The sequence below is a fragment of the Sander vitreus genome, chromosome 21 (assembly GCF_031162955.1).
Source record: "Sander vitreus isolate 19-12246 chromosome 21, sanVit1, whole genome shotgun sequence".
NCBI lineage: Eukaryota > Metazoa > Chordata > Actinopteri > Perciformes > Percidae > Sander > Sander vitreus.
In genome coordinates, this window is record NC_135875.1 from 6,141,346 (window position 1) to 6,168,622 (window position 27,277).

At 41.6% G+C, this 27,277-nt stretch overlaps 1 protein-coding gene across 1 annotated transcript in view; it reads right to left on the reverse strand.

Annotated features, from left to right (window-relative positions):
* Positions 1-288: 288 nt before the first annotated feature.
* Positions 289-27,277, reverse strand: part of sema4gb (sema domain, immunoglobulin domain (Ig), transmembrane domain (TM) and short cytoplasmic domain, (semaphorin) 4Gb) — a 36,614-nt gene continuing 9,625 nt past the window's right edge. Inside the window, exons 3-15 of the mRNA XM_078278863.1 lie at positions 17,489-17,637; positions 17,020-17,082; positions 16,620-16,718; positions 16,434-16,527; positions 15,205-15,318; positions 14,680-14,834; positions 10,174-10,349; positions 6,994-7,132; positions 6,683-6,905; positions 6,368-6,483; positions 5,185-5,339; positions 3,250-3,311; positions 289-2,631 (exon numbers count right to left, since the gene is read on the reverse strand). Of these exons, the coding sequence (XP_078134989.1) occupies positions 1,664-2,631; positions 3,250-3,311; positions 5,185-5,339; positions 6,368-6,483; positions 6,683-6,905; positions 6,994-7,132; positions 10,174-10,349; positions 14,680-14,834; positions 15,205-15,318; positions 16,434-16,527; positions 16,620-16,718; positions 17,020-17,082; positions 17,489-17,637 (2,513 nt within the window). The 3' untranslated portion in view covers positions 289-1,663. The remainder of the gene's footprint in view (positions 2,632-3,249; positions 3,312-5,184; positions 5,340-6,367; positions 6,484-6,682; positions 6,906-6,993; positions 7,133-10,173; positions 10,350-14,679; positions 14,835-15,204; positions 15,319-16,433; positions 16,528-16,619; positions 16,719-17,019; positions 17,083-17,488; positions 17,638-27,277) is intronic.

Below are 27,277 nucleotides of genomic sequence, written 5' to 3' on the forward strand. Positions count from 1 at the left end.
AACAAACTGCTTCTCACATCTGAAACAGTGATGCAATTACAGTATTGCAATTTACATGACGGCAGGAGAAATGACGAAAATGGGGTTTAAATAAATGTAAATGTATGATTTGTTTTACCACCTGAGCTTTCGTTTACTGTAACACCTTCTTAAAGTGATACCCCACATAAAATCTATCTCTTGAGTATCAAACAGGCGCCACCCTCGGGCTTGACGGGTGGCTGTGAAACGAGTAGTTTGCTCCTTCATAGAGAACAAAAGCTTGTATTCAGATTGAATTCATAACAATTATTCGGGTTAAGCATCATTTATGAAGCAAAAAAATGTCAAACGCTCATTGGTTTCAGCTTCTCAATTGCGAGGATTTGCTGTTTTCCTCTGTTTGATATCATTTCAAATTGTATATTTTGGGGATTTTGGATGTTGGTCAACAATACCACAAATTTGAAGACGCCACACCAGGCTCTGGGAAATTGTGATGTGCATTCTTCACTATTAAATTTTTTAGGCTCAATAATAAATTGAAAAAAATAGTTGCCAGATTAATTGATTGTGAAAACAACCGTTAGTTGCAGCCTTACAATGGATTCCTATTTGGACACGTTTTCACTGTTAAAACATCAATCTTAAACCATTCTGAAACATTTTCATGTACTTGTTGGATGTTTCAGCTTGTTTAAAACAATGTTAAGTGGTCCTTCAGTTGGGTAGGTAAGTGCATTTGTAGGAGGAGACTGGATGGTCAGCTCTGACGTCACACACGGAATGGGGGAAAGAAGGGTACGTGTCCATATTATCCACTGATGCGAGACACCTGGAGGTGGGATGCGCAGCCAATTCATCCCGGAAGGATGCATTTTTTGTCCACAAAAGAACCCTGAACTGCCAAAATCCGCCCAAACCCAGAGGACGCCAAGCAGCTGAAACAGTCTACTATCTACTACTATCACCACCAGCCTCATGGAAGGCGTCGGTGATACAGAGTCAGCTCCTGCGATTACAGGTGAGTCAAACCTGTTCTCCCCTAGACCATTGAACAGGAACATCCTAACGTCAGACTTGCAACACGCAGGGAAAGGCTCTAAGTGTGGGCATGTTAGGTGAAAGGTAGTTTCCCACTGTAGCCGAATGCAACAATGCACAAAAGATAGATTTTGGGTGGAGTATCACTTTCTGCTCCATTGAGGGCTAATATTACATGGCACTAAAAACTTCCTGAACACTCCCACAGTCTCTAATAAATACGTGATCACCTCCTGGCTGGCCGGATTTATTTCTGTGTCCCAGTTTGCACCTCTGCGTTTTTGTGTCATCTGACCGCCATCGTTCAAAGCCTCTGGGGAGTTTACACCGGGGTAGCATCATTGAGCTCCCTACTCGTTGTAATTTTGTAACAGTGCAGTATATGGCCAAATTTTTCACAGCTCCACTTTTTGAATAGCAATCTCTGGTTAGTGTCGTCCATTGTTGAAGTGAAATCATGGGCCATTTGTCATGGGAGACACAGGAGGCTGCACATTTCAGATCAGGTGAGGACACGACCTGCAGGTACTCTGACACTGGGTAAATAACAGCAGCGTTTGATACAACAGTCAGTTCTCCCCACAACTAAGGGTCACAGTTGGGGTAAAAATAAATAACGACGAGGACTGAGAGGGGTGTCCTAGATGGAGCTCTCATCAGGCTGCAGGTCCAGCTGTGTGTGTTTCCGCTGCTCCAGGATCCTGTTGAGCTCCTCTGTGAAGGAGTGGTAGAGCGGCGACATGCCCTCGTGGTCGGCCTGCCTGAGCAACACGTAGCTGTTCCCGTTCATCTTCCTCAGCACGCTGGGCAGAGTGGCCGACAGCCCGTTGGTGTAGTCCGTGTTGGGCAGCGGAGGTGGCATAGGTAGAGGAGGGGCTGGAGGAGGTGTTTTGCATGGAGAGAACTGACCCTCACCTGGAACTATCTGGAGAAATCCATCACCTATGTCTCCGAAAGTTGTCATCGAGATGGAGCGACGACCCTGGCGGCCATTGCAGTGGCTGGAGATGGTTCTAAGTTCGAGATGGGAGCTCCTCTTTCTCTCAGAGCCCCCCAGGACCTGCAGCCCCTGCTGGGAGAACTTTCGGTTCTGAGAGACCCGTCTGGTGCAGAAGCTCACATAAAGCAGCACCACAGTCAACACCAAGCAAAGCCCTCCGAGAACCGCCACCAGAGAAATGTACACGGCCTCCATGTGTCTGTAGGTCTGGAACTCAGCTCCCGGAGGCAGCGGGGCAGGAGGTGAGGGCAGAGGCTGCTCAGTGGGGCTGCTGGTGGAGGAAACAGTCGGGCTGGAAACTGTCGTGGGGTTAGTCGTGGCTGTGGGCTCCACGGGGAAGTACGAGTCTGTGTGCACCCTGACTGTGTAAAGATAAACCAGGACTGAGACGGAATTCTCCACGGCAAAGCAGCGATAAGACCCGCTCTGCTGGGCACGAGCTCCGATTATGAGGAGGCCATCTGTGCCGATGCGGTAGCCCGAATTGAGGCCGTATCCCTGGAGTTCTTTGCCGTTTAGCGTCCAGCGCGGAGTTGCCAGGTTGGAGCGCAGCTCGCACTGAAGTAGCACGTCATCACCCGACATCACAGAACGCCTCCGATGGACCACTGAGCAACAGAGAGAGAGAGAGAGGACACAAGACATGAGACGGAGCTTAAAAAAAAGAGATGAAATAAGAGTGAGAAAAGATGGAGACAGCAAGATAAAGAGGTGGAGAATGTGAGAGAGGCAGCAGTGCAGCAGGACGGAGAGATTAATATAGAACGAGTTGTCAGGTCACAAAGGATACATTTGCAAAGTGCAGGTGAGCAGCCTGTGCGGCTCAACCTTTCTGCATCACTTTCCATCACAGTTCATAAGCCTCTTTAAATGTAGTGAGCGCTGCAATGCAGCCAGCATGACCGCCTGACCTCCATTAAGAGAGGAACTGATTAAAATGTGTACGCTGGGACCTGGGGGATAGGTATGGAGCGTACACCTAATGAAATCCCTTAAAAGCTGCTAAATGCTTGAGTTTTTAGGCAGAGAAAAGAAGTGTTGGATTTGGCAGGCACACTATTTGCCTGCCAAATCTATATTAAAGAGAAATGGATGTGAGGTAAAATAAAGTACTAAACATTCCCAAAATCAAAAGTGACACATGTTACATAATGGATGTACAGTGTGTGTGTGTGTGTGTGTGTGTGTGTGTGTGTGTGCGTGCGTGCGTGTGTATGCGTTGTTACCGTTTCCTGAATTCTCCTTGCAGCCCCTGATTCCCTTCAGGATATCCTGGGTAAGGTTTGACCTGAAATGAAGTGATTTCAAATCCAGTTGTAATTTTGAAAAATTATTATCTAATCTTTATTTAACCAGAAAAGCCTCGTTGAGATTAAACATCTCTTTTTTTTTTTAAAGCCAAGTTAGGTAGCAATAACAATAAGTTTCAGACAAACAACACAGGACAGATAAAAAACAAAATGCTGAAATGTGTTAATAAAAACATCAGCGGCATTTCTACAATCAAGATTTTTATCCCATAAATAACCCACATGGCGCTTTAAAAAACAACCCAGGAGCGGTCTAAAACCATAAAAATAACTAAGATGCATCCAAAACAACAACTTAATGAGGCTAACACAACAATCAAGATTCTAAAATACCCCAAAACATCTGCAGCCAGAAGAGAGCACACCTAGTTTCGGCAGCAATTTACAAAGAGAAACCAATTTTAGATCTAACTGCAGAAGGTTCCAGGCAGAGCGGGCAGCATACAGTATATAGTTTTAGTTTACCCTGTTCAGTGCAGAATAGTAGTGGTGAAGACAAATCCTTCCACAGCATCTTCAACAACCTCCCATGAATAAATAGTGGACATTGTTCAGTATAAACCAGGGAAGTGTAAGATCCCTCTCTCCCTTTTGCAGCTTTTTCCAATCGTGATACTCACCCCCCACCCCCAAACAAATCCACAGGAGAGCTGATGTGTCTGCTGCCATAATGGAGATTAAGATGTCTGGTACTCACTCATGCAGAGTGAATGAAGAGAGGCACAAACACTCCCCAGCGCAAGACTGAGCCAAAGTAATCTTAATGTATTTGAGTATGTGTGTGTGTGTTTGTTTGGAAGGGGCTTATAATATGCACAGTTCACATATGTACTGTATGTGCCTGTCCATCTGAAACCAATCACCAGGCCACAACTCAAAACATTTTTTTGTAAGGTTAATGACGTTTTTTTCCCACTGGATTTAATTTTCCTGGAGTCATCTAATGTCTAGGTAAGCAGTGGTGGACTATAACTTTGTACATTTACTAGGTACATGTACAAGTACTACACTTAAGTACAAAGTTATGATCTGTAAAACAGTCTGGAAATTCCACGTATTTTTTCTTTTCTGTTTGAGATGCTGAGTTACACTTGACCTAAATGCTGAACTGCAGAAGAAGCTCCCGCTGAGCTGAACAGAGGTATGGGAGAAATCCAGGTCGACTGCATTGTCTTAGACCCGATTTCATAGAAATTCAGTTGGAAGGGAACATAAGCTGTATAAATAATTAATTAGACTCCGGTATTGCTGTCGGGCTCAGAAGAAAGAAATAAAGGTCACGTAATACAAAAATTGTACGCTGTGTCAAAATTATTCATCTCTGTAGGTTTATTACTCATTTTAAGACGGGCCAACAATAATGATGTATTTAATCATCCTGCCATCATTTTCTCTGAACAGTTCATATGTTTTCACAGTTACATTAATAATGTGGAGGGGTTATTTACTCTTGGCAACATCTTTAGGCTAATATCTAATTGAAGGTATACAATGTCACTATTTATTTTGTGCATGAAAGAGCAAAAAAAACGAAGTTTTGAAAGTTTCTACGGCTGTCATCTAAATGCATGCAACAGCAGAGAGAGAACAAACAGGTGGAGCTGCAGAGGAGGTTATACACTCAGGGGAGATATAGGGAGATATACACTCAGGATCTATGATGAAGCAATGCAAAATGATCTGTCTCAGCAAGAGTCTGGATTGTTTTCTCTCAAATCTTTGTTTCTTTCCTGTTAGCACTCTGTCAGTGTGTTCTCTACTTTCTATAAAACACTGAGAGTCACTTGTTATGTTTGCCTCCTTGCTTCGATGTGTATTTGTTAGTGTACAGGTGTGTGTGTGTTCCCTCACCTCGGTGCACGTGAAGATATTTCCACACACGCTCTCCCGTCCCAGCCACAGAACGGATCTCTGGCGAATACGCAGTCATAGCAGGAAGTGTACCTCTGACAGGCGGACATCGGTACCTGCACGACTCCAGAGTGGTAGCCGACATAGAGACTCCGCTGCAAAACAAAGCATTAATCTGTTTCGAACTGTTAACTTTTTACTCTTTTGACCTTTAAGGCCTAAAATTACAATACGCAACATAAGCTATGTAATGCATCCTGATTAAAGTCACTGTCGCTGTAGATTAGCGCCACACCCAAAACTTATGTATGTAGTTTGTAAAAATGTAGGCAATACAATGTATTAATTTGCCAGACTATGGTATATAAAAGGATTTCATTTGTATTACTTGAACAGAAATAGGCTATACTTGAACATAAATAGGCTATCAAAGTACCCTCTAGACCAGTGGTCTTCACTATTTTTTTCATGGAAACCACACTGACAGGACAAAGTCAATAGGAGACATCCCTGAACATACAATATGCAATTTTCTCTACATTGGCCCATTCAGTACATTAGCACTTTCTGTGTTAAAAGCTGGAAAGACCAAACTGGCAACTCTGCAGTGAGTCAGTGTTATGGACGGAATGGCAGAGCAAGTTTAAATATCTTTTCTAGTCTATATTTCCATCTTATAATGCCACTGTTTTGGGTATTTTTTTTAAATGTAAATTATCTGTAATAGAGTAGACTTAGATTTATGTTATAGCTGTAATATCTGTATTGACTGCATGATCATATTACCTTATTATTCACTGCCATACAAGCCACAAATAAAAGCTTGGCGAGCCACAAAATGAGTAACACTGCTCTAGACCGATTTTAAGGTATATACAAAATACTCTTCTATGATTAATATTTAGTTTAACATGGGTTTCCACGTAAAATGTTCTTTTTTTTTTAAAAACTCTGAAAAGGGGCTGGAAACACGTCTACTCTTAAAGTGCACAGACATCTCCCCCTTCTGTAGAAGAATGTGAAAACACCTTCTAGTGACAAACACTTTGCACAGATACAAGTCAGTATAGTCAAGGCCAGACATTTTACAGGACATAAACATGAGAAAAACACATTTTTGAGTGGAGGTGATCTTTAAACTCTCATTCTGTTATTGTATATCTCTACATGCACGAACACATACCAGAGCAGAGGATATGACCATGCTCTCTATGGGCTGGGGTTTTTCAAACAGCTGCAACTCTTCTATGATGTGCATTTCTCCATCAATGTCTACAGCTCTGTGCAGCCACCCGTCATCTGTAAGAAAAGAACAAGACACTTGAGTATAAAATTCTGTTTCTGTAAAGGATGGTGTTATTCTATATTTTTCACATTGTCAACAAATTCCATAAAAAGACCAAAACCAAGCCTGTCTCCTAATACTCTCTGACTTCTGTTGAACTACGCTCCAAGTCCATTCATACCTTGTTTTGGTCTTTTCAGTAGCAAAACTTACCAGTTCCCAAAAACAGAACAGTATAAATGTTTCCATCCAGCGCCGGCTCCTTGTGCACAACTATCTTGACATAGTTGACACTTCTCTTGAACATGAGTGGGCGCGCACCTATTGGGTGCACCTGGCCGGCCATCAGCGGATGCCTTCTGGCAAAAGTGAGGACATTGTCTGGGAGGTCTCGAGATGAGTTGATGCCCTGGGCCCTGTGCACATCTGTTATACACTGTAGAGAGATCAGAGACAGAGAAATGAGCGGGACATTACATACTCTACTGATGGTGGAACAGGTGGTTTTAATAGATGAAGCTTACAGATCCAGGTCTTGGCTCTGGAACTTTCCCCGTGTACTCCCTCCACTTTGAGTCCTGCACCTCCATGTACGGCCCCTCGAAAACCTTCTGCACATCTGAGAAGGCGTACTGGCAGATAGCAGATGCTTTGATATTCTTCCTGAAAGACGATCCCCCACCACCACCCCGAAAGACACATCCAGAGGACACAGTCAGTATAAATGATTAAAAGATGGATAAACACAGAGAGGTTATTATCTGGGGAGCAACTGCCACCCAGATCGAATTTCACATCACAGATAATCTGATCTGCTCTTCTCTATTCTGTGAAAACTGGGGTTGTTACGGTGGTAAAGTTTTTTTTTTTTTACGCTCACATTTCCCTCCTGGATCTTATCAATTTGTCTTGAATGGACATGTGGGAGTGCCGTCACTGACAGGTGTGTAATTTTCCCTCTTTATCTCCAGTAGCTGCTCCCGTCATCCACTCCAATGGGAAATATTAGTTTTTCAACACCACACTCACAGCATTGAAATACCCACTCCCTGTGAGTCAGGAATAAAGCAGGTCCATTTGTGGCTTTGGTGAAAGAAAAGATTTGTCTAACAACATAACGACAGCATGAGTTGGAAGTTGGGAACCAGGTGACCCTTAATCTTAAGCCCTACAGGTGAGATTAGTAATGGGTGGAAAATGTCTGCGTCACATTCTTAAATCCATTGTGTGCCCACCTCAGCTTTCAAAAGCATTCAAGTGAGTAAAATGAGACTGAAGTGAAACCTGAATCTGTCTTTAAAACGGGTGAGCAGTAGAGCTCAGGGGTTTACTCACTGTTGCATGCTTGAGTGTAATGCATAGTGACGACTGCTACTCGCACAGGTGTGTGTGTGTGTGTTTGTTTTTTTAAAACCAGCATGTAGAAAGACAAGAAAGAGAAAGAAAGAAAAAAGAAAAAGACAGAAAGGACAGCTGCTGCAGTGTATGAGGAGACAGAAGTTGAGATCAAATATCCATAAAAGGAAGTGTAGCAGTAAAAAAAAAAAAAAAAAAGAAGAAAACAATAGGCCAAAAGAGAAATAGATAGTGTTACTGTCCCGTTGTAATGCTATCCTCTCCATCAGAAGAAACACCCTTGGGACAGTTTTATGCAGCATGACTCTGCATATCAGCATAAATACACACTTGCATCGTTGCCAGATATTCCACCGGCTGGCAGCCATCGTCCTCTGACACTGTCACATCAGCTCTGACTGCAGCTCTGTTTTGATAACAACTGCCTTTGAGGGCTTTGAAATAATGATTGCTCTCATTTTTCAATAAATCTGTTGATCATTTTTTAACTGTTTAGTAAAAAAAAAGAGAAAAATTCCCAGAACCCAAGGTGACGTCTGCAAACAAATTGTTTTCGTTCAACCAGTTGTTCAGTCCAAAATAAACCATAGTATTCAATTTACAATGACATAAATCAGAGAAAAGCAGCATATCTCCACAGCAGAGAAGCTGCAACCACAAAAACAACAACATTTCTACTTATAAAGCACTAAATGGTTCATTTCTGATCTGCTGCAACATTATGAATCATCCACACCTCTCAGGTCCTCTGGGACAAGTCAGCTTTCTGTCCTCAGATTGTGAGAGAAGAACTAAACATGGAGAAGCAGCATTTAGTTTTTATGCACCACATATCTGAACAAACTCCCAGGAAACAGTTCTTTTAAATCAAGGCTGAAGATTTTTCTGTTTGACGCTGCCTTTTGTTAAACTTAAAAGCTAATTGTTCATTTCTTGCACTGCTGCACTATAACTTTTTTTCTTGTATTTTATACGTGCCTTATTATATAAAATTAGCATTAGCAATTAGATTATTTCTCTGTGGTAACAATGCTTTTTGGTAATAAATCTTATACTGTTGAAATGCCTGTTTAGTTTCCTTTCAAATGGTGCCCCATTTGTAAGGAACATGCATTTGTGGGATGAGCAGCAGTGCTGAGTATGTGGCTTGCACCCATGAAAAATTTGCAAAATCTTCTCTGCCAATGCCAAACACCTTATTCTGCCACTGACTTGTTTGGTGTTTGGTGGATTGGATGATTGAAGTTTGAAGAAACAAGACATATTGGCAATTTAACAATTTATTCATTTCACAAACAGGAGCCTCAGTAGCGTGTGAAAGAACCATACACAGCCACAACAGCCTGGCACCTCCTCCTCATGCTGGTCACCAGCCTGGTCACACACTGCTGTGGGATGGCATCCAATTCTTCAACCAGCATTTGTCGCAAGTCAGCCAACGTGGTTGTGTTGGTCACTCTGGCACGAACAGCACGCCCAAGCTGATCCCACAAGTGTTCAATGGGGTTGAGGTCAGGCCTGCTGGCAGGCCATTCCATCCTCTCCACTCCCACATTCTGGAGGTAGTCTCTGATAAACCCCCACCCTGTAGGGGAGAGCGTTATCATCTTGGAGGATAGAGTTCGGTCCCAGACTGTGGAGATATGGGATTGCCACTGGTTGCAGAATCTCATCTCTATATCTATCTGCATTGAGATTGCCTCCAATGATGACAAGCCTTGTTTTTCCAGTGAGGGAGATGCCGCCCCACACCATCACACTGCCTCCACCAAAAGGTGTTACTCTATCGGTGCAGCAATCAGTATAGCGTTCTCCGCGTCTTCTCCACACTTTGACCCTACAATCCAACTGCCATAGGCAGAATCATCCAATCCACCAAACACCAAACAAGTCAATGGCAGAATAAGCTGTTTGGCATTGGCAGAGAAGATTTGGCAAACTTTTCATGGGCGCAACCCACATACTCAGCGCTGCTGCTCATCCCACAAATGCATGTTCCTTACAAATGTGGCATCATTTGAAAGGGAACTAAACAGGCTTTCCAACGGTATAAGATGTATTGCAAAAAAGCATTGTTACCACAGAAAAATAATCTACCAAACACAAATTTCCTTACTTTTTGTGCTAAGTTTATTTTCTTTTCCCTTGTTCCCCTGTACTTGTGTGAAGCGCCCTTGGGATTCATGAAATGCGTTAAATAAATTGAAGTTATTATTACGTTGGTTGCTACGACAAACTCTTAATGCTTTGGCTCGTGACACAGTGACAGTGATAACGTTAACCGGTTTAACTCACGATAGTTACAAATGGCCACTTTAATAAAAGCAGAATTTGATGTTGTCTCTTACCACTCCAAGCCAAAGACGCCATAGAAAATGCTGCTTTGAGCATCTCGACCCTGCAGGACGAACACACTGCGCAGGATATTGAGGTGCAGCTCATACTCTGGGACTGAACATACCATTCTGGCCTTGAGGAAGGAGGTCCACTTCCTCTGCAGGGTCCTCTGGCCACCCCAGTCATTCTGAAGCACAGAGGAGACAATGGATGGATGGATGGATGAATAAATAAATAAAGTCACTTGAGCTGATAAACTTAGCACAAAAAGTAAGAAAATTTGTGTTTGGTAGATTATTTCTCTGTGGTAATAATGCTTTTTGGCAATAAATCTTATACCGTTGGAAAGCCTGTTTAGTTTCCTTTCAAATGGTGCCCCATTTGTAAGGAACATGCATTTGTGGGATGAGCAGCAGTGCTGAGTATGTGGGTTGCGCCTATGAAATATTTGCCAAATCTTCTCTGCCAATGCCAAACAGCTTATTCTGCCATTAACTCGTTTGGTGTTTGGTGGATTGGATCATTGAAGTTTGAAGAAACAAGACATATTGGCAATTGAACAATTTATTCATTTCACAAATAGGAGTCTCAGTAGTGTGTGGAAGAACCATATACAGCCACAACAGCCTGCCACCTCCTCCTCATGCTGGTCACCAGCCTGGTCACACACTGCTGTGGGATGGCATCCCATTCTTCAACCAGCAGTCCTGACCTCAACCCCATTGAACACTTGTGGGATCAGCTTGGGCGTGCTGTTCGTGCCAGAGTGACCAACACAACCACGTTGGCTGACTTGCGACAAATGCTTGTTGAAGAATGGGATGCCATCCCACAGCAGTGTGTGACCAGGCTGGTGACCAGCATGAGGAGGTGGTGCCAGGCTGTTGTGGCTGTGTATGGTTCTTCCACACGCTACTGAGGCTCCTGTTTGTGAAATGAATAAATTGTTGAATTGCCAATATGTCTTGTTTCTTCAAACTTCAATCATCCAATCCACCAAACACCAAACGAGTCAATGGCAGAATAAGCTGTTTGGCATTGGCAGAGAAGATTTGGCAAATTTTTCATGGGCACAACCCACATACTCAGCACTGCTGCTCATCCCACAAATGCATGTTCCTTACAAATGGGGCACCATTTGTAAGGGAACTAAACAGGCTTTCCAACGGTTTAAGATTTATTACCAAAAAGCATTGTTACCACAGAGAAATAATCTACCAAACACAAATGTCCTTACTTTTTGTGCTAAATTTAGATTCCGGCATTTAAACTTTCAAATTACACAAATTAACTCTCTCACTCATATACACATCAACGCTCACTAATCTGTTATTGTAATAACAGTGAAACAAAGATATTATCATCTACAAAAAAATATCATAATGTACACATACACATATAAAGAGGAGAGGAGGAAGTGAGGAGAGTCTTGTGAAACTGGAGCTGAATGTAAGTGCCTACTTTAGCACATTTTGCTCTAATTGCATTTTGGTAGCACTGGGAGGAGAAGCTGCAAGAAATCTCTACCTAAAAGAGTAATTTAGCACACCTCATTTAGAAGAGAGAAAAAAAATGGACAGAGACTTCTTTTCTCTTTGTTTGTTGGCATTATAGCCCTTCATCTTTCTTCATTTATGTCTTTCGCAGAAGTCTATCGTTCATCAAAACGCTCTGCCTGCCTGCCTCGACCTCCCACACAAAAAGGCAAAGTAGCCTAAATCGACATAACACATAAGTATGGAACACAAAAATGCCTGCATTAAGAACTTCCATCAATAATAACAACTGAATTGTTGGTAAAAAGTGAAAGACAAAAGACTGCAGACAAATTCTTCTCACAGAAAAAAACCTCTGCAGAGTTGGTGTTGGCAGAGAGGATGCCACTGAGAAAACAACAGAAGCATTTCTTATAGAAATAAATACGAGGTTCTTTTTGTGGAAAGAGCTAAAGGGATCCACTGATAGATTACAATCTATGTCACTCAAAGCACCGTCCGGGTCATCGAGCTGTCATGGCGTAAATCCAAGAAAATAAGAGTCAAGAATCCAAGCGTAGCACCGTCGAGATACGCCTTTGGGGAAATTAAGCCAAGACGACATGATGGAAGCAGTTTGAGCCAGACATGAAGTGGATTTCTAAAGGATGTTAAGGATTTGATTATTGATTAGTGTCTGTAAATAATGGTTTCCAATAAAAATGTATGTCATTTTACGATACATATCTTTAAAGGCCGATTTATCAAAATTAATTTTGTTCTCATACATCTGAGCCAGAAATCTCCACTTCAGTAACACAACTTTCCATTTTTATTACTATCTGTATTCTGAAGGTTTTCAGTGAGGGACTGAGGGGTTGGTTCATATATCATTCATAGACGGATAAACATTTTTATAACTAAAGTCATGGTAAAAAATAGATTTGTTATTTACTGTTGACAGTAGTTTCTGATTTATGGAATGATAAGAGAAAAAAAATTCCCTCTGTAAAAACCTTTGACTCTTATATAACCACAAAAAGAAACAAGAAGTTTGAACCTGGCTTTATTTTATGTTCAGATTTCTGTTCTGGAAATGTATGCAAATTAGTGCATATTTAATTAGACAATACCTCATTTGCATATCAAAACATAACATTTCAGGCAACTTGTAATACAAAATAATTGCCTTAATGCAAGTAATCAACTGGGGAAGTTTCATGGCGATATCTATCAGTTCAATCTTTTAGCCTTTTCACCTGTAGTGTCTTGCCTTAAATAATGATTTGCATTGATTCCTGCTCTTTCTGTTGCTGAAAAGATCCTGTTTCCATGTAATATACACCCTTCTCGGTGAAAATAGGTCATGGTTGCAGAAGTAGTAGATGCGGTCTGGCTGGGTAGTGAGAAACAGAAGAGGACAACTAGTTAGGCAGCGCAAAAATGGCAAGTCTTCAGTAGATTCAGGCCAGAGGCTACTGCCAGGGCCATCGCTATCTGCAGATCTGCCTCCAACCAGTATGGAGTCTGGCTTCCACGGGGCTGAGCTGGGGACCAGCTCGACATCTGCATGTGCTGCCGTGGCCTAGTTCAGACTCTCGACTGCTCTGACAACTCCACAGAGCTGATAAAGAGAGAGGAGCTGAGGAGTCCAAAACGTATTTTCAAAAATGACTTATTTTGGATGCAGAGAGAATCGTGAGGAGAACTACAAGTATATGAGATTAAAAAAAGTTCAGAAATAACTTTACTGCCTGATTGTGAGCATGTGCAATACTGTGCAAAGGTGAACAGTATGTGAAACCATGTAAAGAAAAGACTTATGAATGTGCATAATGTGCATGTGGTTATCATCAGCAGCCTATGAGAGGACAGATCTTCTTCCTTAATATTAGTTTTTTAATACCACTTCATCTCGTGCACCAGATGCCAAATATCACGCAAGCATTGTGGCTGTTTTCTAAAGCTCCTGTCATGTCTGAATACATGCAGAATGAACATTTATGTAAAAATACAGCCACGTCTGAATAACAAAAAAATTTCACTTTAAAGGAATGATGAAGCCAGAAATATTATGTGTCAAAAGAGGCTGTAAATTGTGGTAAAACATCTCCAGAAAGACCTAAAAAAAAACTAGAAATTAAGTGATAAATCTTTGGAAATACATTTTGCTTTCTCCTTGTTAAGTTTAATTTGCTGTGGCATTTCATGCCCGCAATTTGCATTGATTTAACTCTGACTGGATGTTAATAGTTGATTGCTAAGTCAATTTGTAGCTTTCACATTCATTATTTCTTTTTTATCTCTCATACATTCATGCAAATCTTTTTCACAGTCTCACTAAAGGTTGTATGCAACTGCAGGGGTTTGATCTTATTTCTGAACATCCCTTTACCAGCTCAGAGTCTTTTATACACTTTTTTTTTGATCCCATAGAAAAACTGCAACAGTGATTTCAGCACAATAGCATACTGTGATGGTAATTACACCACCTTAAATGGCTAAAAGAAACAACAGGGAGAAAGAAAGAGAGGAGATGCTGGGCATGCTGTCTAGACCGGGGATGCTGATCGCAACTGAAATGAGGTGAGAGGGAAAAAAGGAGGAGGAGGAGTGGAATAGGGAAAGATGACAATAAAGAGAGGGAGAGGGGTTGCCATTGGAGGTGGAGGTTGGTGGACTTGTAGTTTGCCTGGCAACAGTGTGGCACAGAAAGAACCGCCGTCAGCGAAGAAACCAAGATTAGAGACACCCAACTGCTGGTTCATTCAGCAGTAAGAGGAGAATGGCAGCTGAGAGAGAAGAATCGAGAACAGAAAGTCTCCTTAAATCCATTTACATCTGTATCAGTGACGTAACACGTTAAATAATCCCACCATTTTTGCACTTTGAATACTGACTTTTCTTCTCCCTCATTTAAACACTTTCTTTCCATGACCTTGCAGGCACTATACATCTGTTATGAGATTTTTTTTAATTAACTTTCCAAACCATTAATACGATTATGGTTAATAATATCTGGGGTTAGTTGCTCTCTCTGACCTTGCAGACTCGGGCAACCCTGGACACCTTGGTCTGGCTCGGGTAGGCAATCTGCTCCTGGCTTCTCTCCGTAAAGAAAAAGTAAATCTTGTCGTCGTCACCGATAGAGCTGTTGATGCTCTCCTTCAGCAGCACGGAGCCCACGAAATCTGCCTCTGGTACACACACAAACACGACACACACACACACACACACACACACACACTCAGATCCACATGTCCAAACACATACCTATTAGCAGCCTGGGAAGTGTCTCCTTGGAAACCAAAGATGGAGCTTTTAAGTATGATTGAATTGCCACAACAAAGCCAGTTAGAGCTGCAGTGCAGTGCAATTTTTTTGATGTGATTTTCAATCTCCAAGTCAATCAGTTTGAGCTATAAATGTCCATTTAGTAGTTTACTGCAAGTGGAATTATATAAACCAGTGCCTGCAATGTTTCTGCACACACTTATTCGTTACTTGACGTATTTCTTCAGGGATTATCTCCCTTCTTTGACTTGTGTTGTCGTGTGATGTATTTACCCAGGAGCCACCGGGTGGGGGCCTCCTCTGTCCTGAGCGTGGGGAAGGGGAAGTTTCTGCGCACATCTGGAGAGCTGCGAAACTCGTACTGAGAGGCCGTGAACATCTCACCGTCTGATTAACAGATAGAAGAAGAGAGAAGGAAATTTGGCCATCAGTTGGCATACTGCAAAGTAGGCAAACTGACCTATCACCCAATGTGGGTGTAATACTTGGTAAAGTATTTCGACACACATCCTAGCATGCCTAAGTTGTTAAAAATGAACCAAGAGAATGTTTGGATGTCTCCCCTGAGTCTTTATTTGAATTAGATTGCCTTATAAAGGATTCAGATTTCTTCAGATCTGTCTTAATACAACACTCACATTCCAATGTTAAGCCGAAACTAATATGAACCTTCAGCAGTCTTAGTTATACAAATCGAGTGAGCATCTTCCTCTTGGCATTTGTAGGTTTATTGTTGGTGTTTTCTCCCAGTAATAAAAATAATTAACTTTATCTATCCAGCATCTTTCAAAACTAAGTTACTTGTAAGTGCTTCACAAGGAAATCAACAATACAATTAAATGAAACCACAGAAATAAAATATCAGTAACTGTGAAAAAAAACTTTGAGTATTTTTAGCTAGTCCAAAATGAAATGTCTCAACAAATATCTGATAGATGGCCATGAAATTTGGTTCAGACATTCGTGTTCCCCTTAAAATGAATTGCAATAACTTTAGTGATACTCTGACTTTTTATACAGCACCATCAGCAGCTCAGAACTTTAGTTTATGAGCAAATACTTGCAAAACTAATGGCATTCCCATCAGGCTCAGATGAACTTTAGGGCTAATTAGCAAACAATAACTAAGATGGTGAACATGGTAAACATCATCTGCTAAACATCAGCATGTTAGAATTGTCATTGTGAGCATCTAAAGCGAGTCCAGTTGCCCTTAACTTAGCCCCTTTGGATATATCATGTCCTGGATGACTGAGATTCTTCACAGACATTTAACATGATGACGTTAGCATTTCGTACAGCCTCACAAAGCAGCTAGCATGGCTACAGGCTATTTTTGTTTGAGTGGGGACCAATCATTGTGCCCTAAAAGGTTAACCATTACACTTCTGAAGACACAATTCCTCTTTAGTCTAATAAAGGCTAATAATGCCTGCATGCTGCTTTGACTACACCAACATGCTGTATATGGAACAGATTAAATGCTAATTTGGGAGACACACCTACGAGGAGGCCAGTGTATCCCTTTGCTGGGTCATATGGACACCTGTCTCTGCCCTCCTCAAAGCCGGAGGAGAATCTGAACCGCTCTGCATCCTGACAGAGAGAAACAAGACAAGTATTCATTTCAATTCCTTTGTTTCCTTCTACTCATAACTGCACTAAAATGAAATCACGCACGCTCTTACTATGTAAGCACAAAGAGGTCTGAAGGCGTTTGTTCCACAGACGTATAGGTGAGTCTCATTGAATCGCTGCAGAAAGCGGATGTGATTGTAGCACTCTGTCTGCAGGAAACAGAGAAAAACTGGTTATTTCTAGCTCCACAATAAGAAAGAACTGAAGAACATAGGCCAGTCAATCCACTTCATGTATGGGCTATTTTATGCAAATATTCAATGAATGAGTGTGATTTTCTTTTTAGGAAAAATGGATTAAGCAATTGAAAGGACTTTTCAACTTTGTTGCTGTCAGAAGCAATCTGCACATCACAAAGCAAAAGGGTTTAATTTATGTTCTGCTATAATTACTCAGTAAATAATGAGTTTCTTCAAAAGAAAAAGCAAGAGTCGAGCCACAGCCGTGTACCTGATTGTCTCTCCCTTTGTTGAGACACTGCTTCTTCTGTTCAGGGGAAGCCTCCCAATCAATCTGCAAACAATGGGGAGGGGGTAATAAGGATGACTCAGCTCAATAAATAGAGAGGGAAACAGATAGATAAATAGAAAGATCTATGGACAGAGAAGGGGGAGATGAAGAGAAGAAAACAAGTGTGTGCATGTGATAAACAGGAAGCGATTAAAGAGAAGACAGCTCACTTTATTCTCTGGCTGCGTCACTGAGTTCTGACTCTGTTCAGTAACCCTTGAATACACGCCTGGTGCATTTAATCCAACATCCATAAAATTGGAGGAACACAATGGGATTTGCTCAATCTGTTTAGGGCTATTATTAGTTTGTCCTCCTTTAACACTTATGGGAGAAACTTGTGATGCGGGGGTTTGTTTGGGCTGTTTCTTCGTCGCAATTAACATGGTGATCTGACCGTGGCACTCACTGTGAGGTTTGCAGTTGTGGAGATGTTGGAGGTGTTGAGTGCGTGCAGGGCTCCTCTGCCTCCCACGTACAGCAGCCCGGCCCCCTCCTCCAGCAGGAGGGTGCTGTAGTTCTGGGAAGAGCCAGTGAAACTGGCTCTGCTCAACAGACCTGCAAATATATGACACACATTACTGTATAACAACAAAGGTTTCTATCTTGGTGATGGACAAATCTGTGTGAACACTCCTGTACTTTTGGACTAGGGTCATTTTCATGGTTTAGGCTCGTGTTAACAGTTTGGGAAAGAAACCTTTCTTCCTATTTTAACAGACAAAGCTCCCCTGTCACATATTTTGCTTAACTGTTTTATATATCAGGTATGTAGCCTTGTAATATCTCTGTTATTGTATCATGCAATTGTGGGCAATGTTGCGAATCAATTATGAGGTATTTGGTTCACTTGATTAGCCAAAAACAGTCCTTCTCATCTGAATATTTCATATATATAAATATATATAAATATAAAATAGTTCCGATATTGAATTTCCAGACAATGTATTATATCGTTATACACTATATGGCCAAAAGTATGTGGACAGTGTGTATTTTCAGAGCATCCAGCGATATTTTGGTCTCTTGCAAGCCTCCTAACTTTATGAAAGACTAATTCGTAGGTGTTCCCATTTAAAGAATGAATTGCTAATTTTATACTATTTTATTGAGCCAAGGTTCTTGTGCAGCTGCTTGTGTTTAAAAAGCATTAAAGTGTTTCAGTTAGCGTTACTTTGTTGAATGAAAATCTAAATGTTTTAGGAGATATTAATATTCCTCAAACTGAGGTACTAAAAAACGTAAATACACTTTACAGTCTCATGGAGGGGGATGTATGAGCAGCTCCAAATTCTCTGCTTGCAGACTGTAAGAATAGGTTGACTAAAAGCTTATATCTTGACTTCACACTCACTGGAGGATTCCCAGAGTCTACACACCCCAAGTGAACATACAGTACTTGGCGTGACTGCATGGGGGTGAGGCTCGACAGCGGGTCTGGGAGATGGGGGGGGTCGCTGGAGTGATTGCTGAGAGGACAGGACTGTGGGGAGTGTGAGCATGTGGGCACAGAGGAGGCAACATTTTAGGGCATTCAGCAAGATTCATGGCCCAGTAATGCCAAATCACATCAGTCGTACTGCCACAGCATCATCAGCTGTGTGTGTGTGTGTGTGTGTGTGTGTGTGTGTGTGTGTGTGTGTGTGTGTGTGTCTGTGTGTGTGTGTGTGTGTGTGTGTGTGTGTGTGTGGGTGGGTGACAGAGGAGGGAGCAGACAAATAGATGATTAACCCATTGCGAAATAATTGGCCTGGTGCACTAAACTAAATATTTGAACATGCTCCGGTGTAGCCCCTCAGAAATGGGGGCAGGTCGCTTTGCTGCTGTGACTAGAGAGAGAAGTGAGGCAGAATAAAAAAAGAAGGGCGTTGTTTTTTCTCCCTCTGTGCAAAAGTAGGTTTACAGAGCTTTGATTTGAACTAAAAGTTAGATGCAAGTGAAGATTAATGTCTGATTAATAAGTTTGATGCACAGAAGAAGAAAGAAACCACACATGCAGAAAGAACAACATAATAAGTGAAGGTATCAACAGTGTTACGCTGAGGAATATTAGTCAGCAGAGAGCAGATGGGCTTATTAATCGCCTCTCTTCCTCCCTCTCTGTCTTTTTCTTCCGTTGTGAAACCGATGGCAGCAGCATCCCAGTAATAAGACAACCTATATTTGTCCCCCGTCAATCGATTTACTGTGGTGTAAGGTACACGCTTGTCGCGATCAATCTGTTCTACTGTTTAATGTAATGGAGCGAAAAGGGTCTTGTGCAGCCAGGAGGGCCAGGGGACCACAGCGTATCTGCTGCACGTACACAGATGATTAGCCAGCAATGCAAGCTGACATGTTGTTATTTTATATTCCACAGTTCATTAATTTCACTTGGACTTACTGAATTATATCAGGGTCAATTTAATGCCACTTTAACAGCAAATGTGGGTGATATACAGCAATAAAATCACAACCTCTCAATATAATGCAGCATAACTCAACAGTACCACAAACAACAGCCCTAAAACACATTACACAATGTTTTCACAGGCTGAGTAATACTACCCATGACTAGTAAACTGATTATGATGGTTAAAATTGGTGGAGTTCCTCTTTAAATCAGGAACGACCAGGGACGTCACTAGGATTAAAAGACTGGGGGGGCTTAGCCCTGAGGCTATGCAAAACTTTCCCTTGCAAAATCTTACTTACAAACTCTGCATGGGAGGGGTTTACTTAGGCCAGACTGTGCTCCTGCTGAGTTCTTCTTTAGGCTAAGACTTAAGCGCTATCTATCTGCCTGTGTAAATGTGTGGTAAAGTAATACCATACCTAATTCCTCTCTCTCGTATTGAACCGTTTGGTACGAGGCTGTCGGTTAGGTGCGCATAACAAACCGAACGATTCGTTGGACTAATCCTATTTTATTTTTTAAAAAAGAGCTTAAATTGTGTGAAATATAATGTTCTCAGTGCCGCTGCACTCAACAAGGCAGCCCAAATGACGAAACAGGCAACATGCTGCCCTTCCCACTCCTAAAGAAAAACACACTACTCCAGTCGGGCATGATACGCTGAACTAGCTCGTTGCAATATGGTTGGATTTAAAGTATGTCTGAATATAATAACCTGATGGCGAGAGGAATACAAGTTCTAGTATGTATGTATGTATGTATTTATTTATGTATGTATGTATTTATGTATGTATTCATGTATGTTTGTATGTATGTATGTATGTATGTATGTATGTAGGTATGTATGTATGTATGTATGTATGTATGCTCATACTTAGCCTAGTCTACATTAAGGCAACATTTACATACTTGTTTAATATCTGCATACTTGTTTAATTTATTACAGCAAAGGAATGCAGAAAGTGAAGTTAGTCAGAATCAAGCATATATAATAAATATCATGAAATAATTTAGTTTAGGCTATGCCTTGGTGCCTCTCTCTCTCTTCCAGTATCCATTTGTTCAATGAATTGAAGGTTATACTGGTACAATAGCATTAACAGTGACACTATGATATTTAGGGACTGATATTGTTTTAATACTATAGCGATAGCAGGCTATATTAATGGTAAAGAATAGAGAGCTTCGGATACCTTACTAGGCGAGCTATTTCTTGTATTTCACTCGTTTACACTAGCTAGACTATTGTTTTCTATAGCCAACTAAAATGTCCCTTTATCTTTACCTCAAGTAACTGTAACTGTAGCTGAAGTGAAGCAAGTAAAAGTCATTAACAACAACTTACAATTTCACTCTGTATCACTCACTGTGTGTGCGGTAGCAAGTCCAGACCAAAGATTTGCGACGAGACAAGATAAATCCTGCAGCTACTTGCAACGCACTGGTCTGCAGCATTCTGAAAGCTGCCAGTTTAAACCAATGAGAAGAGACACGACGGTGTATGATCTTCATAGCCACTGACTCTTTGTACTTCTGTCTAACTTTCGACTTTCCGGCTTTTTTGTAGCTGGATATATTATTTGTTGTTTCTAATTATGAATTTGGATAACATTAATGATAGTGAGATACTTGCAACAGTTGCATTTCGAGTGATCGAAAACAACATTTTATTTCTCTGATTTACTGCTTTGTTTTAATGCTGCCTGGCGCTCTCTCTCTTCTGTCACTCTATACCTCGCTCGTCCACATACCGTTACATCTAATTATTATTTTTCTTATTATTATTTGGGAGGGCTTAGAACCATTTTGGGGTAGCTTCAGCCCCCCTAAAATAGGCCTAACGACGTCCCTGGGAACGACCAAAAAGTGCTGAGGCAGTGCAGCCCTACCAATGCACAGAAATATTGCAAGGATGATAAGTAAAGAGTCCAAATATCAATGCAGTTGTTACCATACATTTAAGATCTACAAGTATGGGCTTTATGCAACAAAAAAAAAGAGATCTTTGTTTCAGATTATGAGCCAGGGTTTGTGCTTAGTTTCATCAGACACAGCAAACACAGCATTTGAGACAAAAACAACAAGTTTCTGTTAACAGTCAGGTTAAAATTGCTGTCGAACCAGTTAAAGGAGTGTCCCAAAATGAAACTGTAAACCCTGTTTTTTGCAAAACAAAGATACAAGAAGACAAACTCTTCAGGGCCTCTACTATCTCAACTACAGTATTACTAAAGCTTTTAATATAATATATAACGGCCGTGATGATAATGAGGATGACAGCGAGTCTTTCGGCGTGTTTGATGTTGCGTAATACAACACGATGATGTTTCCCCAACATCACATGGAGGGTGTTTTCCTCCCCACATGACTGGCCGCTGTCTCAACTGTCTCACGGACACACTGAGGGATGACTGCTAGTGCCCGTCAACTCTCCAGAAGAGCAGGCAGAGATTGAGTCAGACTGCGGTCCCTCTTACCACCCACCTTCCTTCCTGTCAGCCTTTTTCTTACTAGTCACTGACAGCCAGACAACCACAGCAATCCTGCTCACTGGTCAATAACTAGGTTATTATCATACTGGCTCTGTCGTGCACGTCAGACTGATTAAAGCTTGGAAGAATGACACCGCACATATTGCTCCTGGTAGAGGAAACCCTCCACAAAAGTTGTAAACAAGCCGACACTTGAGGCAGATTACTTTATTGGAGGTAAACTACTTGCTGGTTTTAGTCCACCACGAATTAACGAGGATGCTTCACATCCATCGAATGGGTCTAATAGCTTAAGTGTTTCTCTAACCTCAATAAATACATACACTTCAAATTAGTCTCTCCATTTTAAACTGGGAGAAAATTAGACCAAAGTTGTAATAAACCATTATTATCCTGAAAGATTATTCATATTGCATCCGTTTTAGTTTGCAAAAAAAAAAAAAGAAAATGAAAATGAGTGAAGTGTGTTGCAATAGCAAAACCTTATGTAACTGTTAATGGAATCCACAAATAAGACTGTGGCTGCCACCCATTATTTCTCAAAGCAAGTCAGCCTAACATTTGAGTGAGCAATGAGCAGCTCCTCCGACACAGCCAAAGGTCAGGACACGCCAGGGGGGTGGGGCACCCTCTCCACCACAAGCTGGTACACACACATACACACACACACACACACACACACACACACACACACACACACACACACACACACACACACACACATAAATGGCATGTACACACAAATGCACGTTCTGAATCTATGTATTTGATAAGCATCAAAGAGGAGAGGGTGACACACACAAAAATGCACAAACAACAAACCATAATCCTCATCACGAGAACACTGCATATTCTCAGAGATCACGTTTAAAGAGAGAGTTATGCAAACACAATGACAGCCCAAGGCAACGTAAAGAGTCCACTACATGTGAGTCATCCAAGAGTGAGCAAAAGCCTTGCTTTCTATCTTATAAAAACAGTGTCTGCAGGATATAACTAGCACAGTGCTGATGAGAAGGACTACGGTGACGTACACAATGTCCCCGGCCCCAAGGCAGCAGAGGCACAGCGACCTTGGTCTCAGATCTTTCCGTGGTCGGACTGTGTGCTGTTTTTCTGCAGGCAACACGGACTTGTTCGCACACTTTTGAACACCTGACGTCCCTTACTCTTTAAGGACAACACAACATCCAGATGTTTGAAAAGGTTTCAGTCTGCAAACAGTCTGCTTGCACGACTGTAAAACTAAAACATAAAGCTAAAAGAGGCTAAAGGGGGAAAACTGCAGAGTCCATTAGAGTGATTAGTGAGGCATTAAACATAGAAACAACCAAAACCAAAACATAACATGTCAACAGTTTTATCAGCATGAACATGGCCATAAATATACTCAGTAAATTAGCAACAGACCCATGATGACACACACACACACACACACACACACACACACACACACACACACACACACACACACACACACACACACACACTGTACCTTGCGCTATGCTGCAAAATCAATAAGGGAAGTCAATAGAGCACTGAGGTGTGTTATGATCCTGTGTGTGTGTGTGTGTGTGTGTGTGTGTGTGTGTGTGTGTGTGTGTGTGTGTGTGTGTGTGTGTTAGTGTAAACCTGTTTGTGTGAATGTTCAGAGTACATCATTCAATAAGGTCAAAATGTCCCAATGTCCAAATGGGGGGGAAATGACATGCAGCAAAGGGCCCACTGCGTCGAGGAGTAAACCTCTGTATATGGGCGCGCACTCTACCAGGTGAGGTACCCAGGCGCCCCTGGAACACACACACTTTAGACTTATTTCACCCTTCATCTGTCTCCTGAAAAAGAGTGAAGACATTTCTAAATCAGTTACTCAAAAGATCTGGGGAGAGCGTGTGTGTGTGTGTGTGTGTGTGTGTGTGTGTGTGTGTGTGTGTGTTGTGTGTTTACTAAAGCGTGTGTGTCTCAACACTGAGCCGTCACAGGTGGCGCGTCCAGAATGTGTGGGCTCACGCTCAGACATATTTGTTATTCTCCAAGTGGGATCCAAGATTATAGTAAATCCAGTGTGTGTGTTTATGTGTGTGTCGAGTATGTGTGAGTTCCTGTGTGACTCACTGATCACTAGACACACTGTGGAGAGCATGTGACAAACACCGATGCATGCACACACACGTGCTTAGAAAAATGATTTGGGAACAAATGCTGGAAGGAAAGGCTGACTTAACTTCTTTGGACAGTGTCAGAACTGTCAGTTGTCGTCAACTTTACGCACATTATATAAGCATCTCTTTACTTCTTCACCAGCCTCAAGAGTCAATGAGGTTGACGTCATTACTCAATGACGATGTGTTATGTAAGCGATAATACACAACTGGGTGCCCTAATATACAAAAATAAGAGGCAAAGAAGCAGAGTGTATTTCCTCCATTATTATGAAGTCCATTATTTTCTACATTAGGACATTTCAAATGATATTATCAGGCTTATATCATTGCCAACTATTAGGCAAAAACAGAAGTCTGTGTTTAAATGCTTACATGCTTTTCAAAGGTTACCTGTAGGCAGTTTAACTGTTGATACCTGCAGGTTACAATAAAATATTATTGGCCACCGTAGTGAAAATAAAATAAAACACTATGAAGACTTGGGACATTAGAGACAACATGAGAACATATTTTAAAAAATGGAGACAAGGAGGACATATTGTTTACAGAGAAATGATATCATATAGAATTATGTATGTGAATTGTCTGTTTTTGTTTTGTTTAGTTTTTAAGTGTCCTGAATGTTGCTTTTGTACACCTGTTTGTATTGTACGTGAAATTTAAAAAAAATGCGGGGGAGCATTGGGAGCATAAACAGAACAGAAACAGACAATCAAAAAAGATTTGATATTTCATAATGTAATTGTTTTGGGAGTTGATTGCGTACTCATTATTAAATTACCAGCAACATTTCTGTGCAACGTTTACTCTGGATAATCCACAGTACTCTCTGTCAACAGTTTTCTTCTGCAGACGGTACATCCAATAAAAAAAAGTTCACAGGTCTGTGGTTCACAGGTCTCTCCATCAGGTGTCAAAAAACTGTGTGAACTATGAACCGCAGGAAAAATGACTTCTTATTTCTGATCGTGGCTGCTTGTTGCCAGTGTTTGTGCTCTATCTTCTATTTGGATCTGTTTGGATCGACTCCATTCTGGATTGGTACAAATAATCCTCTTGTCTATTCAGACTAAAGGCTGAAACAACATGAAATCAAGGAGAGGGTTCACTTTTCCTGCTACAGATTTCCCACCTTGGTCAGAAAACACAGGGGAGACACTTTGTTTCTCTCACTATGACTCTAGAGTCAGTACTCGCTCCAAAGCTAATCACCGTCACTCTCTCACTTCTCTCTTGCTCTATCACCCACTCCCCACACATACACACATGCCGGCTTGACACAGACACCAGCGCACAAGTATAAACATCAGGCCACTTACGTAGGCTACGGCGAAAGCTCTGCGTGGAGCCTCCGCAGAACCATAAAACAGCCTTAAGCCCGACTGTCAGGTTTAAATTGGTTTTCCACTAGAGATGGACCGATACCATTTTTTGCTTCCCAATACTGATTCTGATACCCTGAACTTGCGTATCGGCCGATACCGAGTACCGATCCGATACCAGTGTGTCATATATTTTATTGTTTTAACAACTGTATACTACTATCCCTGTATGGATGTGATATTATTTATCTTTGTTGTCAGTCTGGCTCAGGTTAAACTCTTTGTGAAACATGAATGCCACAGAACTTTCTTTTATTCTGCAGTTTGACAGTCAGTTATAACGGAAAAAGAACATAAATAAACTACTTTAACGTAGATTTTCTTTAGGGCTTTATGACGTGGTATCGGATCGGTGCATAAACTCCAGTACTTCCCGATACCGATTTAGGCAGTATCGGAGCCGATTCGGTATTGGAACATCTCTATTTTCCACTTATGTTTTTTCATTGTTCATCTCAAAATCTTGGAAATCAAACCACTTTTGACATGGATATCCATCCATCCATCCATCCATCTTCATCCGCTTATCCGGGGTCGGGTCGCGGGGGTAGCAGCTCCAGCAGGGGACCCCAAACTTCCCTTTCCCGGGCCACATTAACCAGCTCCGACTGGGGGATCCCGAGGCGTTCCCAGGCCAGGTTAGAGATATAATCCCTCCACCTAGTCCTGGGTCTCCCCCGAGGCCTCTTCCCAGCTGGACGTGCCTGGAACACCTCCCTAGGGAGGCGCCCAGGGGGCATCCTTACCAGATGCCCGAACCACCTCAACTGGCTCCTTTCGACGCAAAGGAGCAGCGGCTCTACTCCGAGCTCCTCACGGATAACTGAGCTTCTCACCCTATCTCTTGACATGGATAGTAATCAATAAAGGTAAATGCAAACATATTTATTATATTAGTCATTTGTGTGAACAAACCCTTATGTTTACGACACATCTCACAATGACACAGACACAATACCTTTTTCAAAACTTGTGTCAAATCCAAAACTTTTGTAGAACTGGGGAGACTGCAGAATGAGATGAAAGACAGCCAAGGCTTTCATCTTTCAGAAAAGAAAGCCAATCCTACATACACAACACACCAATATTTCCTGTGTCATTCCAGGTCTCGCTAGATGCTATCAGTGAATCACCAATAAGATCTTATCAGATTCACACGATATCCGAGGGGATATAAGATCAAAGCATCATGGAAGTCTCAGTGGATTTTAGAGTCCAAAGTATGAAATTTCGCAACAGAGGAGGGTAAAAAACAAATGGTGTAACAGCGCTGTCACACAGAGATTAAACAACTTCAGTCAGAAAATGAGCTGACAATGTTAGTAAATCATTTCTTTCAAAACAGATTTGCTGTTTGCAAAAGATGATAACAGACTGGTCTGAACAGTAAATTCAATGACTCCTCAACACTGTAATTAAAATACTGGATGAAGAAAACTCTTAATCAACAAAAAAAAAACATCAAGTTGGCAGGTTTGTATTATTATACCACCACAACACTAATAGTGCTAACCATGAGGAAACTTACTACATAACCTCTTTTGCCATCTCAGCTTGTCTTAGCAGCAACAGACAACTTACAGTGCATCAATATTTCAAACATGCATTACTTCAGGTCTGGTGGCAGAGGCAGGAACCCCCATGAGCAAACAGCAGAGTTCAGAACAAAGTCAAGCTTTAATCTCACCTCTGGGAGAAAAGGTGAAAGCTGCACACATAACTGGATGTATTCAACTTCTTATTATACAGAAAGGATCCCACACA